This window comes from Mustela nigripes, chromosome 12 (assembly GCF_022355385.1).
Source record: "Mustela nigripes isolate SB6536 chromosome 12, MUSNIG.SB6536, whole genome shotgun sequence".
Classification (NCBI taxonomy): Eukaryota; Metazoa; Chordata; class Mammalia; order Carnivora; family Mustelidae; genus Mustela; species Mustela nigripes.
The window spans coordinates 103,689,978-103,706,251 of NC_081568.1; the positions used below are offsets into that span (position 1 = coordinate 103,689,978).

Here is a 16,274-nt window from a genome sequence, read left to right on the forward strand (position 1 = left end):
ACAGGAACAAGCTTGACCACAATGGCATCATCAAACTCCCCCTGCCCATGAGTTAGCCATGAAGAAAACAGAAGACAACACACTTGTGTTTACTGAAGATGTCTAGAACAACAAGCGCCAGATTAAACAGGCTGTGAAGAAGTTCTAGGTCACTAATGTGACCAAGGTCAACATCTTGATCAGGTCTGATGGAGAAAAGAAGGCATATGTTCAACTGGCTCCTGACTATGATGCTTTGGATGTTGCCAACAAAATTAGGATCATCTAAACTGAGTCCAGCTAGCTAAATCCAAGTTTTTTCACCTTATTAAAAAAAAGGAAAGAAAGAAAGAAAGAAAAGAAATGGGTCCCTTTGGGATGCTAGACAAGAGCTACCTGGGCATGTGCGGTGGAGTGAGAGGAACCAGATATGCTAGAAGGGAGAGACAGCTAACTCCACCTTTGCCAAAAGCACAATTTAACCCAAGTCTAAGGTCAGTGAATCACAAGAAATAGGAAAAGTGGGGGAGGACCTCAGAGAACTTCCTTTAGAAGAGAGCAATTAATAAATTCAGGGAAAATAAATATTAAGTACTATTACAACCTTTATTAGGTACCTGCTGTGTGCCGGACATTCTGCTGAGGGAATGATGTTCACTGCACAGTACTTTTATACTACGAAAGAAGATTTGAAAACATTCTGAAGGTGACTATTGATGAAATCTGACATCTAGCTCTGCATATCTCTGAATTAGAAAGTCATCTGGTCAGCAATATTGCCCTCAGACATGAACAAAAACACACTTTAAATCTAATTAAAAGTAAGAAACACATACTTAAAACATCCCAGCTGCCCCTGGAGACCATTCTCCCTTCCCAAGCTAACCTTGCACCTGATCTGGAAAGACTTGAAGTGGGGCAATGCCATTTCATTCTCCTTTACTTGGTTTTTCTTCCAAGACTGTAGATTTTACTCTATTACATAGCTTTTAATTATGAACAAGAGAAAAAAATATGTCTGAAGTTAAATGCTGTGATTAAAATTGGTGCTATCAGGACGACCTGGGAATGGAAATATATTTAATGAGTCACTGTCAAATTAACTGTATAAATAGCTGTTAATATATTTGAGAAACATACATTTCTGGGGCACTGAGACTATAGCTCAAAAATAGTCTTGGCTCAAGTTTTTTAATTTATTGATTTTATAAAAGCAGTTAAGAGCCACTAAAATAGCCATCTGTAATATATTCTAAATATAATATCCACAAAGATGATAAATTAAGATTTTACATGAAATATAATTACTCAGCTTATTGGCTCTATTAAAAGCACTCATGGGGCACCTGGGTGGCTCAGTTGGTTGAGTCTCCAACTCTTGGCTTCAGCTCAGGTCATGATCTTGGCGTTGTGGGGTCGAGCCCCATGTTGGGCTCCCTGCTCATTGTGGGGGTCTGCCTGGGATTCTCCCTCTCTCTCTGCCCCTCCTCTTCCCCTCCCTCCCTCTCCCTCGCTCTTTAAATAAACAGAGAAATCTTGAGGGGAAAAAGGTACTCCTATTACCCCAAAGCACATGGAAATGAAACAAATTAAACCAGTATATTTGTGGTTGCGATTCTTAGGCCCATGGAGAGTTTCCCATGAATTTAACAGGAGTAGTGGTAAGAAGGTTCTGATATGGAGAGTCGTTTAGTGGGTTTTCACAGACCAGGAAAACTTAGTTCAGAACCTTTTCTATACCATATATTTGGAATCAAAACCTACCAGAAAATTCAAGGAAATTATCAGTTTCATTTAATTGTCCAAAATCCTTTTAACCTAAATACCAGAAGTTTCCAAAGAATAAATAAGACAATCAATGGAACATTCTGGATCCCAACAAGGCTCCCCTTAGAAACCAGGTATAGCACGAGTGGGAGAATCACGCTCCTGTGCTGACAGACAGGTATGGGGAGAGCTTGTTCCTGTAATACTTTACTGAAACATTTCTTATTTTTCATTTTTTCCTAAGATTTATTTTAGAGAGAGAGTGAGCCTGTGGGGTGGGGGCTAGTGGCAGAGGAAGAATGAAGATAGAATTTCAAGCAGACTCCCCACTGAGTGCAGAGCCTGACACGGGGCTCTGATCTAACAACCATGATCTAACAACCATGAGATCATGATCTGAGCCCAAATCAAGAGTCAGATGCTTAACTGACCGAGTCAACCAGGCGCCCTAAAACATTTCTTATTTTAAATGGGTTTCAGGGCTCATCATTTAAAAGCAGGCCTGATAGGAATGCTTCTGTAAAGCATGTGGCCATTACTAAGCTGCAGTCTATGTAAATCTTAACTTTCTTTAGTCAGTTGATGAACAACAGGTACATCCATGCTTATCCCACACTCACACTGATAAAGCCATACATGGGTTCATTCATTCAGGGGGTGAATCAAGTGACCCATCACCCCATCAAGATACAGCAAATTATCATTCATTTCATCTTTACGTCATTAGAATCACAGCTTTTAAGCAGGCAGGAAGCTCAATGGTCTTGCCTGGGGTGATGAAGTGAGTTCAGCACCAAACCTGGAACCCAGGCTTCTCAACTCTCCATTCGTTTTCCACTCTGCAGAGCTTAGTAACATTCCACATATGTTCATAATGACCACAATTTCAATATCTCTTTATTAGCAAAATGTTAGATTATTAGCATAGCAACTTAATTCTGTTATCGTTGGCTGAAAAACAATACTACCACCTACAGAGTGTTCATTCTCTGTTCTCGGCAATGTACAAGGAACAATTCATCTCCATTTTCTAACCAAAATTACTCAGCAGTTAAGCATTCTTTTTATTTCTTTTTAAAGATTTTATTTATTTGACAGACAGAGGTCACAAGTAGGCAGAGAGAGAGGAGGAAGCAGGCTCCCTGCTGAGCAGAGAGCCCAATGTGGGGCTCAATCCCAGGACCCTGGGATCATGACCTGAGCCAAAGGCAGAGGCTTAACCCACTGAGCCACTCAGAGGCCCTTAAGCATTCTTTAAAAAAAAAAAAAAAAAAAAGTCCTTAATGTAACTAGAAAAGCGACCCTCTTAACTAAAAGCATGTGACTCTTAATCTTGGGGTCATGGGTTCCAGACCCACACTAGGTATAGAGCTTGCTTACAAAAAAAATGTTTTAAATAAATAAATAAACATGGAATAGGGAAGGAAAGCAGTGAGAACAAAGTGAAATAAAAATTGAGCATTGGGCACCTGGGTGGCTCAGTGGGTTAAAGCCTCTGCCTTCAGCTCAGGTCATGATCCCAGGGTCTTGGGATCGAGCCCTACATCGGGCCCTCAGCTTGGCAGGGAGCCTGTTTCTCTTCCTCTCTCTCTGCTTGCCTCTCTGCCTACTTGTGATCTCTCTGTCAAATAAATAAATAAATAATCTTTAACAAACAAACAAAAAATAATGAAAGACTCAAGCCTTTCTACCAAAGACCAGGAACAATAACAATTCTATTTAACAGTTCAAAGTTCAACCAGAAGTACTAGTCAGTGAGATAACACAAGAAATAAAAAGGGCGTCTAAATTAGCAAAGACAAAGAAAAACTATTTGTATACAACATGACTATCCATGTAGAAAATATAATGGGATCAGGTGCCTGGGTGGCTCAGTGGGTTAAGCCTCTGCCTTTGGCTCAGGTCATGATCTCAGGGTCCTGGAATCAAGCCCCACATCAGGCTCTCTGCTCAGCAGGGAGCCTTCTTTCCCCCTTTCTCTGCCTGCCTCTCTGCCGAATTGTGATCTCTCTGTCAAACAAATAAATAAAATCTTTAAAAATACATATATAATGGGATCTACAAAAAATACAAAGAAGTACTAGAACCACTATCGAGTTTAGTGAAGTTGCAAAGTACAAGATCAATATACAAAATCCAATTGTTTTCTTTATACTCGCAGTAAGTTGAAAATTAAAATTACCATATAAAGAGTTACCAATATGAAATACTTAAGGATCAACCTATAAAAAGACATGCAACATCTGTAAACTACAAAATATTTTTGAAATTAAAAATTACTGAAGTAAATGGAGAGAGAGATCTTGTTCGTGAGTTGAAAGACTTGAATTGACCTACAGATGCAAAGCAATTCCAGGATTTTTTTTTATAAACTGACAAGCTGATTCTAAAATTCGTGGAAATTCAAAGGATCTCAGATAACAAAAACAACCTAAAAAGAACACAATTACAAGGCTATCAAAACCTGATTCCAGCTACAGTAATCAATACAAACATGTTGCTGGAAACAAGAAAAACCTATAATCTAATGAAAGAGTCCAGAAATAGTCCTCAACACATAGGGACAACTTTATATTTAACAACTTTATATTTGTGCCAAGTGAAAGAAGAAATTGTGCTGTATGCACACACTGGAAACTTACTTAGTATTAAAAGGAATTATTCATACATAAAATACCACAGATGAGTCTCAAACCAATTGTGCCGAGTGAAAGAAAGAAAGAAGGAAGGAAGTATATATTGTAGAATTCCATTTATATAAGACTCTAGAAAATGCGGGATGCCTGGGTGGCGCAGTTGGTTAAGCCGCTGCCTTCGGCTCGGGTCATGATCCCAGCGTCCTGGGATTGAGTCCTGCATCAGGCTCCTTACTCGGCAAGGAGCCTGCTTCCCTCTCCTCCTTCGCCTGTCTGCCACTCTGCCTGTTTGTGTGCTTTCTCTCTCTCTGACAAATAAATAAATAAATAAATAAAACTTAAAAAAAAAAAAAAAAAAAAGAAGACTCTAGAAAATGCAAAGTGGTGTGTTGTGACAAAAAGTTCCTTGGGGAGTAGGTGGGGTGTAGGGAGGGTTAGGAGGGAGGGACTGCAAAAAGGCCTGAAACAACTTCTGGGGATGAAGGATGGGTTCACCGCCCTCATCATGGTCAGGGTTTCACACGTGTGTACTTGTATTAAAACTTAGCAAATGGTGCTCTTTCAATACATCCATTGATTGCACTTTTAGTTAAGCTGTTAAAGTAAAAAAATAATTGAAATATAATAAAAGCAACCTAAAGAATTACTTGAATTTATTCCTAGATGTGGGTTTCCATAGATTTGCAGATTTTAAAGCAGGCAGCTGAACAGCGCATTTAAGCTTTTAGGATGGAAACAGAATATTATTTCCTACCAGAAGTTGGATGTATATAAGGATGCTGATTCAATGGCTGTTTGTTTAATATACTCTGACATGTTTCATGAATGATAAACTCCCTCTCAGCCTAGGTTTTATTTTCTTTTTTCTTTCCTTTGGTTTTTCCTTTATCATTTAGCTATGGAAATGGGTAGGAGAATAAGGATGGCTTAATTGAAATGTCACAATTCATATGGATATTGTACGGGGGTCTTCAACTACTCTTCTAGGTGGTACTTCATAGGTTTTTAGACTTATAAGGGAGCCCTCATTTTACAGACTAGCAGTCTCAGGAGCAAAATGAAATTAAGTGGCTTTCCCAAGGCCACACAGCTAGAATTTGGTGACTTTTTAAAAAAAACATTCATTTAGGGGCACCTGGGTGGCTCAGTGGGTTAAGCCTCTGCCTTCAGCTCAGGTCATGATCTCAGGGACCTGGGATCCAAGCCCCACATCAGGCTCTCTGCTTGGCAGGGAGCCTGCCTCCTCCCTCTCTCTCTCCTTGTCTTTCTGCCTACTGTAATTTCTGCCTGTCAAATAAATAAATAAAATCTTTAAAAAACAACAACAACAACAAAAAATTCATTTACTGCCCAATTAAAAAAACAAAACAAAACCAAACCACACATGCACAAGAAAAGAGAGCTAAATAGATTTGGGGCAGAATATATATGTGTGTGTGTTTGTGTGTGTATTTTTTTTTTGACAGAGAGAGAGAGATCACAAGTACGCAGAGACAGGCAGTGGAGGGAGGTGGGGAAGCAGGCTCCCTGCTGAGCAGAGAGTCTGAGGCGGGGCTTGATCCCAGGACCCTGAGATCATGACCTGAGCTGAAGGCAGAGGCTTAACCCACTGAGCCACCCAGGTGCCCCAGGGGCAGAATATATCACCCACACCCTAGCCAGAGCAGGTCACAGATTCACTAACTTCCAATTCAATCCAGATTCTACAGCCCCTTCCTCACCAATCCACTTGTCTTTCCGTTCTCCTTCTTACTGACAGGAGCACAGCAGGCATAAGGCTAAAGACCTAAGAGAGTGCTTGTCAATCTTTGTTGTGTAATAAAACCAAGAAACCCAGACCCTACCCCCAGAGTTAATCCAACTCGTTTGGGGTAGGTCAGTGTTCTCAACCTTGAGTGGGCATCAGAACCACTTGGAGGGCTTCTCAAAACAGGTTATTGGGCCCCAACCCCAGAGTTTCTGATTTGGGGATGGTACTCAAGAACCTGCATTTCTAACAAATCCCTAGGTAACACGGGTGCTGCCAGTCTGTGAACCACACTTGAGAACCACTGAAGGTAGAGCCATTTTTAAGAAGTTCTCCATGATGGTAATATACAGCCCTTTGAAAAGCATCAGTCTAACACAATCACTCTCAACCTTCTTTAAAATCACCTGGGGAATTAAAAACACAACCCAAAAAAAAACAAGAGACTTTTAAATTGATCTGGGTTGCAGCATGAAGCTCAGATTTTTTAAGCATTATATGATTAAAAAGACATACACCAAATGATTCTAAAGTACAGCCAAGGTGGAGAGTCCCTGAAAATTTTCTTTCTTTACTATGATACCTAAAAATTCCCCAAGGGACACCTGGGTGGCTCAGTTGTTTAAGCCACTGCCTTTGGCTCAGGTCATGATCCCGAAGTCTGGGTATCAAGTCTCACATTGGGCTTCCCCTGCTCTGCAGGGAGCCTGCTTCTCCCTCTCCCTCTGCCTGCCACTCCCCCTGCTTGTGCTCTCTGTCAAATAAGTAAAATCTTTAAAAACAAACAAAAACAAAAACAAGCAAAAAATTTCCCTAGAGGTACGTACTTAATACCATGCATGAGACATCCCTTTCTAACTTGTTTGTGAACAATGATTTATTTTCACTTTGATGTTTTAATAATGTTAACACTTATTGAATAGATAGAATGTAGTAAGCCTGGTGATGCTTTGCCTCTTTTTGTTTTGTTTTGTTTACCAGTTATGCTTTAAATAACTTTTTCCTCAAAGAGAAACCCTGTATTTTCTATGAACACTGTTTTCTATCTTGTGGTTATTGATGGAGGAAAAGATTCAAAGATTCATAGGTTCAAACCTATGAACCTATGAAAAGATTCATAGGTTCAAAGCCAATGTCCAGGAAAGAATTCTTGAGACGTCTTTGGTGCAAAAAGGTGGTTTTATGAAAGCACAGGGACAGGACCCATGGGCAGAAAGAGTGCACTGGGGTCATGAGGAGTGGCCCATTACTTACTTTCAAGTTGGGAGGGGGTTAGGGATAGCCTAAGTCTCTGAGGGATTTTGGAAGCAAGGTTTCCAGGACCTTGAAGAGGCAAGCTATTGTTGGGAAAAGGTCATTTATCACTGTTTAGTAAAAAGTCAGTCATGAGGGGTCCCGGGTGGCTCTGTGTGTTAGGCGTCTGCCTTTCTCTCAGGTCATGATCCCGGGGTCCTGGGATTGAGCCCTGAATCAAGCTCCTTGTTCATCTGGGAGCCTGTTTCTCCCTCTGCCTCTACCTGCCACTCCCCCTCCTTGTGCTCTTCTCTCTCTGTCAAATGAATAAATCAAATCTAAAAAAACAAAAAACAAAAACCCTCAGTCATAAGACTCTTCAGATGTGTATCAGTGGGTCATATGCTTGGGGATGATTGCCAACATGTATCTTGGTGGGTAGAGATAAAGGAAGCTTCCAAAGGAATTTTTATGTTAAAGTAGACTTACAGGGTCCCAAAGGAGGCTAAGATTGCCCTTTTGCCCTTAGCAAAAAATTAACTTTGAGGCAGCTGTGTCCCTAGAGAGAGGTCACTCTGCCTGTTTCAAGCACTTGTCAATGGGTCATGGGTGGTAAGGGAATTTAATAGTATTTCTTTTGCCTTTGTTTCCCACATCAGTTATCATCACTTTATTCCATTTCTACTGGTTAGAAGCCTATGATACGGTAAATGAGAAAAAGAAAGAAATTGGGGGTGGAGGAGATCTTTAAAAAATTCTAATCTTAAACGTGATATTTGTACTTCAATCTCAAGATTCTTCAGTCTGAATCTTGCCTGGGGTTCTCTCTAAATGAACAAAGATTCGGCACTTCCAAGAGGAAAATTCCAATACTACATATCATTCCATCCTAAGGCAGATGATTTTTGCTCATGGTTAATGCACTTTATTTCTAATTAAAAAAAAAAAACAAAAAAACACAAGAAAACAGAACCACTAATTTTTCCCAAGAAGTAGCTTCATTTGGAATTATAATACCAATAATAACGATGAGATAAGTTGTTTCAGGTAAAGGGATTTTAGTTGAGGAGATTTCAAAGTATCTATTTAATTCTTGCCTGTATCACCACCCGGGTGAACGGCTCCTTTTCAGGCTCTATGCTCACTGTCCACAAGATGGCACTGTTGCGTACCGCTACACGCCCTCGCTGGAGCCCAAAGATGGTTTCAGAATATTAACAATGCGTCCTACAGCTTTAGTTCCTGAAATACCATTTATTTAAAGCCTTGTGAGATCGGAGAGCCATCAGGAAGGAGTTAGGTCCTCAACCGTTAGACCTGCAGCCTCGCCAACTGTTAATAAATAGTACTTACTCATTGTTGACCAGGAAGGAGAGCACTGTGGGCTTGGCTGTGCAGGTCACACAACCCCACACCACTGGAAGGCTAGGGCCCAAACCACTCTCAAGAGTAAGGCTGGCAAGTACCATGCACTATCTTCCTTTGCCATCTAAGATTGCACAACACTCCATTTTTCTTTTCCTTACTCTCCTACCGGTTTTGACAAGAACACAGTTCTCTCTTAAGAGGCCTGGCAATGGCCCATTCCCTCAGCCACCTGTTTTCCTTCTGAGTGTGGTTAAAGGGGCTACTCTGATCCTACCATACAAAATCAGTTACAACAAACACATGATTGTGGGAGGCATCAATCAATAAAATGTAGAGCATGCATATTTTAGGATGATGTTGCCAGAAAAACATGGTTGGGCAATTATTCAAGGCTGATTGGCCCATGATGCGAAGGGACCTTGCTGGGGAAAGTGGTGGGTGAGAAAGCCTCACAGTGAGATCGGAGGTCACCTCACCTCTCTGTGCTTCTGTTTCCTCTCCCTCAAACCAGGTGGTACGCAGCCATCTCCCTGGGCCCTCCTAGCTCCCACAGCCTGCATCCTATGGTAATTTTCTTCCTATTATGGCTTATCAATTGTTGTGTAAATACCTAAGAGCCAAGCAAGGAACTCTACATGTTTGCTTCAAAGGGAAAGAAAAAGAGGTGCCTGGGTGACTCAGTCCATTAGGCGTCTTTGGCTCAGGTCTTGATCCTAGAGTCCTGGGACCAAATCCCAAGTCAGGCTCCCAACTCAGTGGGGAGTCTGTTTCTCCCTCTCTCTCTCTCTCTTCTGCTCTCTCTCTCTCTCACTCACTCTATCAAATAAATAAATATCTTTTTAAAAAAGGGTTTTAGGGGTGCCTGGGTGGCTTAATGGGTTAAGCCTCTGCCTTTGGCTCAGGTCATGATCTCGAGGTCCTGGGATTGAACCCCTCATCAGGCTCCCTGCTTAGCCGGGAGACTGCTTCCCCCTCTCTCTCTGCCTGCCTCTCTACCTACTTGTGATCTCTGTCTATCAAATAAATAAATAAAATCTTCTAAATAAAAATTTTTAAAAGGGTTTTAAACAATTATAAAATGCTGCTAAATTTTATTTTTATTGGTATATTATGGAAATATCAACATTCCTCTGTCTCAGCTACTGCTTCAGTTTTCATAAACCACCAAGTTTCCAAAGCAATTTGAATGGACATTATATATTCTTTATAATGTAGTATGAAGCCAGATTGGTAACATTTTTTAATTTACTTTCACATTTTTGTTTTTAGGCACAGAACATGAATTATGAAATTACAGTTTCGCTTACAATGTTAGTTTTCTAGAAACCTGCTTCATCTTAATGATTGCTGCAAAACAAAGATGAAGTTGTTGTGAAACCACCATATTGGATCTGGGCAACATGGATTCAAAGTAGTCATCAGTCCTGAAAATAGGCTAGCGTCGCTGAGACATCCACTCACTACCAGAGTCCACAAAACTGAAAGAGACTAGCTCAGTTAGGTCCAGGTCCTTGGGCTCCGTGGACCTGCACCCACTGAAAGCCTTAACAATGAACTCTGTGACACCAAAATGCAAAACCACAATTCAGAAATCATAAAAAGCATACCATAAACCAAAATCATTCTCTGTTAAACAGCTTAGTTGTGAGCTGGGCTTTGCTTATTGAAACAATTTAAAGGAACTAATAAATATACAATCCACACCTGCTTATAATCATAAAGGGGGTTTCAAAGACCCAATTTCAACACGAAGAGCTCATTTATCTGTGTCTTCTCCCCAAACAATAATACCCAAACACTGTGAAGCAAGAGGGTCAGTTATCTATTTACCTATCGGTGACCAACAACGGAACTTTAGTGCTTTCAAGAGTCGGGCCATTTTTATCCTTATTTTAAACTGCTAAACCAAGACTTCTGTTATCAGAAGGAGCAATCTGCTGCAAGGGCCCGCCCAAATTCCAAGCACCTGCTTTCTCTGGTCTGGAGGCAGATGGTACCTCATAAAAATAAAAGTCACAGGGAAAACGTACAGAAAGCTATTCCCTTTAAAACCCTTAAGGAGGTTCTCTTTCCTACAATCTAATACTATAAATATACATGTTTATGTTAATATCTTAGCTTAGAATTTGGGAACTTGAGGCAGGGGCATTAAAAAAAGTTTCCTTAGCCTGATTCATATGCATGTGTTCACATAGTTCCTTAGAATGGGAAAATGGCCTTTACGTTAGCTTATTAGCACCTCAACAGGACGGTTTATTTCTGGAATTTTAACAAGTATCCTACACAGCAGCAGCTGTTGTCCTCTCCTTCAATATTTGCACTAACTGCATCGCTGTTAAGTTCTTTTCCAGTAACTAAGCCACTACTCCGTGGGTGTCTGAGTCGGCTGGGGCTGCTATAACCAAGTATCACAAACGCGGCATCTTTAACTACAGGGAGTTATTTCTCACTGCTCTGGAGGCTAGGAAGTCAAAGATGGAGGCAGTTCAGCTCCCCTGTGAGTGTTCTCTTTCTGGTTTGCAGACAGCTGCCTTCTCCCCATGTCCTCACAATGTAGACGGAAAGCGAGCTCTGGTATCTTCTCATGAGAACCCTCATTCCATTGTGGAGACCCCACTCTCATGATCTCACCAGCACCTGATTACTTCCCAAAGGTCCCACCTCCAGACACAGTCACATGGGGATTAGGACTTCTTCCCATGAGTTTCGGAGGGACAGAACCATTCAGTTTGTAACAAAGTGATCACTTCCTTTATTAGCTTTGGACTTGTGTAGATGATCTAGGCGGTAATAAATCTGCTTTTCCACAATAATTATGTAAGATGGTGCTTCTCAAACCAGAATCCCCTGCAGGGAATCAAAACACGGGTTTCTTGGCCTGATCCCCAAAGATTCTGACATAGCAGGTCTGGGGTGAGATCTGAGAATCTGTATTTCTCACAAGCTCCCAGGTGATGCTGATGTTCTGTCTGAGGCCCACACTTGGAAAACTACTAATGTAAGGGTGTCTGGGTGGCCCAGTCCTTAAACGCCTGCCTTCTGCTCTGGTCATGAACCCAGGGTCCTGGGATCAAGCCTCACCTCCTCGGATTCCTGCTCAGCAGCGAGCCCGCTTCTCCCTCTGCCTTCCCCCTGCTTGTATTCTGTCTCTCTGTCAGATCAATAAATAAAATCTTTAAAAAAAAATACTAATGTAGGGATTCCCACCAGACCGTTAATATCAGTTATCATACTTGTATTGGCTTCTCGATAAATACCCATTTTCCACTGAACATATTTGAAATGTCGCACTTACATACAAAAGTGTCTAATAAGCAGATGGACAGATCTGCTAAGGGAGACTACTTTCTGCTGTGAGCACCCAGGGAGAGTGCATTAATGCTGTATGTTCGATGAGCTAACATGTGACTCCACAGATCACCGGGATTGACAAGAACGTCTCCTGACATCTTCTCCTTAGTAATTGTTATCCCAGAATTTAGAGTTGCTCTTTAAAGTTGCTGGATTCTGCTATCCTACATCTACGAGCACACTGTAATAGTTTGGACCGATCCGTAATTTTGACAAAAGCATAATTACAGGGGCACCTGGGTGGCTCAGCGGGTTAAAACCTCTGCCTTCGGCTCAGGCCATGATCCCAGGATCCTAGGATTGGCATCGGGCTTTCTGCTCAGCAGGGAGCCTGCTTTCTCCTCTCTCTCTCTCTGCCTGCCTCTCTGCCCACTTGTGATTTCTGTCTGTCAAATAAATAAATTAAAATCTTAAAAAAAAAAAAAGTGTAATACAAAGCCCTTGAGCAATGCTTAGTATTTATGCTCAAGCCATTTGTCCTATAACCACCCTTGCTTAAATTTTAAAGCATGGCTCTGTCACAAAACAGCCTCATAACTTTAAGATTTACTTCAAGAACACTTTGGAATGTAAACATACCTTGTTTAACTTTATAAAATATTCCAGTCCAGCTTCCAAGGGATTTGTATCACAGTTCATCTAAAAGAGAAGCACACATCTTTTTAAAAGATATTATTTTCAAGTAATCTCTACACCCAATGTGGGGCTTGAACTCACAACCCTGAGATCCAGAGTCACGTGTTTTACCAACCGAGCCAGCCAGGTGCCCCTGGAAACATGAATTTTCAATCTTAGATGAGTGAAAATCATTTCAGTAATATCACCTTCGTATGTCAGGTTTTTTTCAGTGAAGAGAAACGCTTTTGGATTTTGAACACAGATTCTGAAAGGAAAGTTATAGACTGGTCTTTAAAGTAATTTTTAATCTAAAGTTGAAATGTAGCTTGTCAGGAAATATTATCATTGGAATAGCATATTAGACCTTAAAATTCAGTTTGTTCCTGTGGCTCTTCTACTGATAAAAAATATCTGAGGGATATCACAACATGCTGGTCCTCCCCGAAATAAGACACTAATATGTTTTTATATAATAGTTATATATAGTTAGGTCTTGAAAAGCTATCAGGTAATTTACTTATCTTGCAATCAGCCAGGAATCAGGACACGCGGAGGAGAAAGCAGATGGTAGGAAAATGGCTTTGACAGAGTTCAAGAAAGAAAAAAGGAAACAAAGATTGAATATCTACCTTTTCATTTATGGTTGAATACCTGAATAATTACAATACAATACACTTTATTTTTTCAAAGGTTTTATGTATTTGAGAGAGAGTGAGTGAGAGAGAAAGAGAGAGCATGGGGGGGGAGGGGCAGAAGGTGAAGCAGACGGAGCAGAGAGCCCCTATGTGTGGCTCCATCCTGGGACTCCAGGATCATGACCTGAGCCTAAGGCAGACACTTAACCAAGTGAGCCACTGAGACATCCCTATAATACACTTTAAGTTGAAACTAAAGCCACTCTTTGAGACTAGACCTGAAGTTGTTGGATTTTGTTCGTTTTCTTATTGTTCTCTTTTGTACTAAGAAAACTGGTCGAAACTCCATAAAAAGTAGCCAAACTTTTTAAACAAGACAACACTGCACTCATATAAACAAGATGAGTAATATAAACTTGTTTTATATGATATAAAATTTGGTCTCTCATACATGCTAATCAATTTGAGCCACTCTAAACTTATTTTTCTGTCTGTTCAAAGTTTCAGAATTTCTCCAGAAAAAAATGAAAACAAAGCACAGAAGATTGCTGTGGTACCACCAGAGGGCGTACTGGCACTGCTGGGAAATCCGAGGGCTGTGGGAGGAAGAAACACTTGTCTCTGAGGGCTGGGGAAGAGCAAGGAGAGTGGAGAAATGGCTAATTCCAAAGATGGCATCTGCTGCTTCATTCCTTGAGGAATGTGGGGACAGAGCTGTCTCTGTCCCCTATGTCTCTCCCTGCAGCAACCTCATCGAAAGCCCCTGCTGTAGGCTGAGAATCCCCTAGTACAGTGCCTCTGCTGAAAGAAAGAAAGAAAGAAAGAAAGAAAGAAAGAAAGAAAGAAAAAAAAAAAAAAAAAAAGCAACTTGCCCCAAAGCCCTGGTTCTTTCAGTGGCTCCTGGAAGCTTCCTCTCCACCTCGAAGCCCACTTGCTTCTGCCCACAGTCTGGATGTCCCAAGGGCCCAGCTATGCCTTCCTTCAAACCTACCTTGTGCTCTTGTTAAATTCATCGTGTGCTAGGAACAGGAACTTTATCTAATAACTCTGATAACTTTATAGGATAAAGATAAGCTTCACTTTAGGGGTGTCTCAGTGGCTCAGTCGGCTAAGCGTCTGCCTTTGGCTCAGGTCATGATTTTGGGGGTCCTGGGATCAAGTCCCACACCAGGCTCCCTGCTCAGTGAGGAGTCTGCTTCTCACTCGTCCTCTGCCCCTCCTCATCCCCTGCTTGTGCTCTCTTTTTCTCTCTCAAGTAAATAAATAAAATCTTTTTTTAAAAAATAAGATAATCTTCATTTTACAGAGAAATAAACAGAGGCTCTGGAGGGTTAAGTCCACATAGCTAATACGTGACGGAGGATAAATTCAAACCCAAGAGACTGCACTCTGAAGTATATCCTTTACTACTATCCTTTATGTCACTTGTCAGGCCTCAAACTCAAGGAAACAACTTCTAAGGAGATATGAAAAAATTAAGAGGTCCCGAGATAGCCTACCATTGGAGATAAAACAGAACAGACTCCGAACCACAGTTGGGCTATTTCTGTGTAATCAGAACTAAGTCGTTTACTGTTTCTCAGTGTGATTGTGTATAGAATAGGATCATTTAGATACCCCCCAACTCCAAACCCCTTGCCCAAGAATCAACACTAAAAACTTCTTCGGGGAGAGTTGAGAAAGTAAAATAAATCATGCCCATGAAAACCCCACAGAAACCCTTAGTTCCCATTACCAACAGTGGAAGTAGATCACCAATTCTCTTCCTCAGAAACGCACCTTTTGGTGTCATTTCCCCAAAGGCACATAAGAAGAAAATGAGGGTGGGCAATGCAACAGAAGAAGAGGAAGAAAAGCACCCCTCAGGCACTGTGGGGGCAAGCAGGCCCCCTAGAGAAGCCGCAGCTCCACACGCAGTCAGAGATGGATGTTTAGGGCTCGCGGCCAAATGGGAGGAGGTAAAGCAGAATAAACAGTGTGTCATAATTCCACCAAACTTTCAGCTGGGAAATGAAGGAGAAAAACATCTTCCCTTAATTAAATAAAGTTATCTAGTAGCACATCGTTTCTGACATAACAGCCAGAGCCAGTGTTGATGCAATTAAAACTAGCCCTTACATCAAAGTCAGATACAATAAACAAAACTGTAACGAAGACCAGCATCTCAAACCTCTGACCCCCAGGCTCTGAAAGCCTTCTCCAGTCTTAAGACATTCATGGCGTATGTTCCGAAGTTATCGATTCCCTCCTCCTGGCCTGCGTTCATGATAACGTCATAAAGGGCTGCAGAGTCTTCTCGTCTGTGGTACAGCTCCCAACCCAGCTCACCTGAAACAAACCCACAAGTACCACACTCGAGTGAGGTCAATGATCACTCGGTCTGACGTGCATTAGCAAAAACACATAAATAAATGGAGTGTGTCCACTTATGTAATATAGATATGCTGGAGTTTTAAAAGATCAGCTCACCACAAAGTTGCAACAAACTCCCCCCTGCAAAAGCAGATGCCATATCACAGATGCATTTATGCCCCAGCCTGTCTCCCAGATAGACAGAGATATCAAGGACACCTCTTCTCATGACACAGAAAGCCGGTACTACAGGACTTAATCTGGACCCTTGACCTCAGCTTCATAATGTTAAGTGAGTAATTAGCACAGCAGAGTTTATCAAGATAAAGGGTTTGAGGTTTAGAAACCTCAACCCCCAGGGCGTGTGGGTGGCTCAGTCGGTTAAAGCGGCCGACTGTTGATTTCAGCTCAGGTCATGATCTCCCCGTCCTGGGATTGAGCCCCAGGTCAGGGTCTGTGCTCAAGGGGGAGTGGGAGTCTGCTTGTGGATTCTCTCTCCTTCTCCCTCTGCCCCTCCCCCTGCTTCTGCTCTCACGTGCTCTCTCTCAAATGAACCAATAAATTTTTATTGAAAGAAAGAGAGAGAGA

At 41.5% G+C, this 16,274-nt stretch overlaps 1 protein-coding gene across 2 annotated transcripts in view; it reads right to left on the reverse strand.

Moving 5' to 3' along the window:
* Positions 1 to 16,274, reverse strand: part of DMGDH (dimethylglycine dehydrogenase) — a 66,103-nt gene that overhangs the window by 11,627 nt on the left and 38,202 nt on the right. For both annotated transcript variants that reach the window (XM_059418126.1, XM_059418125.1), the window contains exons 13-14: positions 15,505 to 15,662; positions 12,661 to 12,720 (exon numbers count right to left, since the gene is read on the reverse strand). In XM_059418126.1, coding sequence (XP_059274109.1) covers positions 12,661 to 12,720; positions 15,505 to 15,662 — 218 coding nt within the window. The remainder of the gene's footprint in view (positions 1 to 12,660; positions 12,721 to 15,504; positions 15,663 to 16,274) is intronic.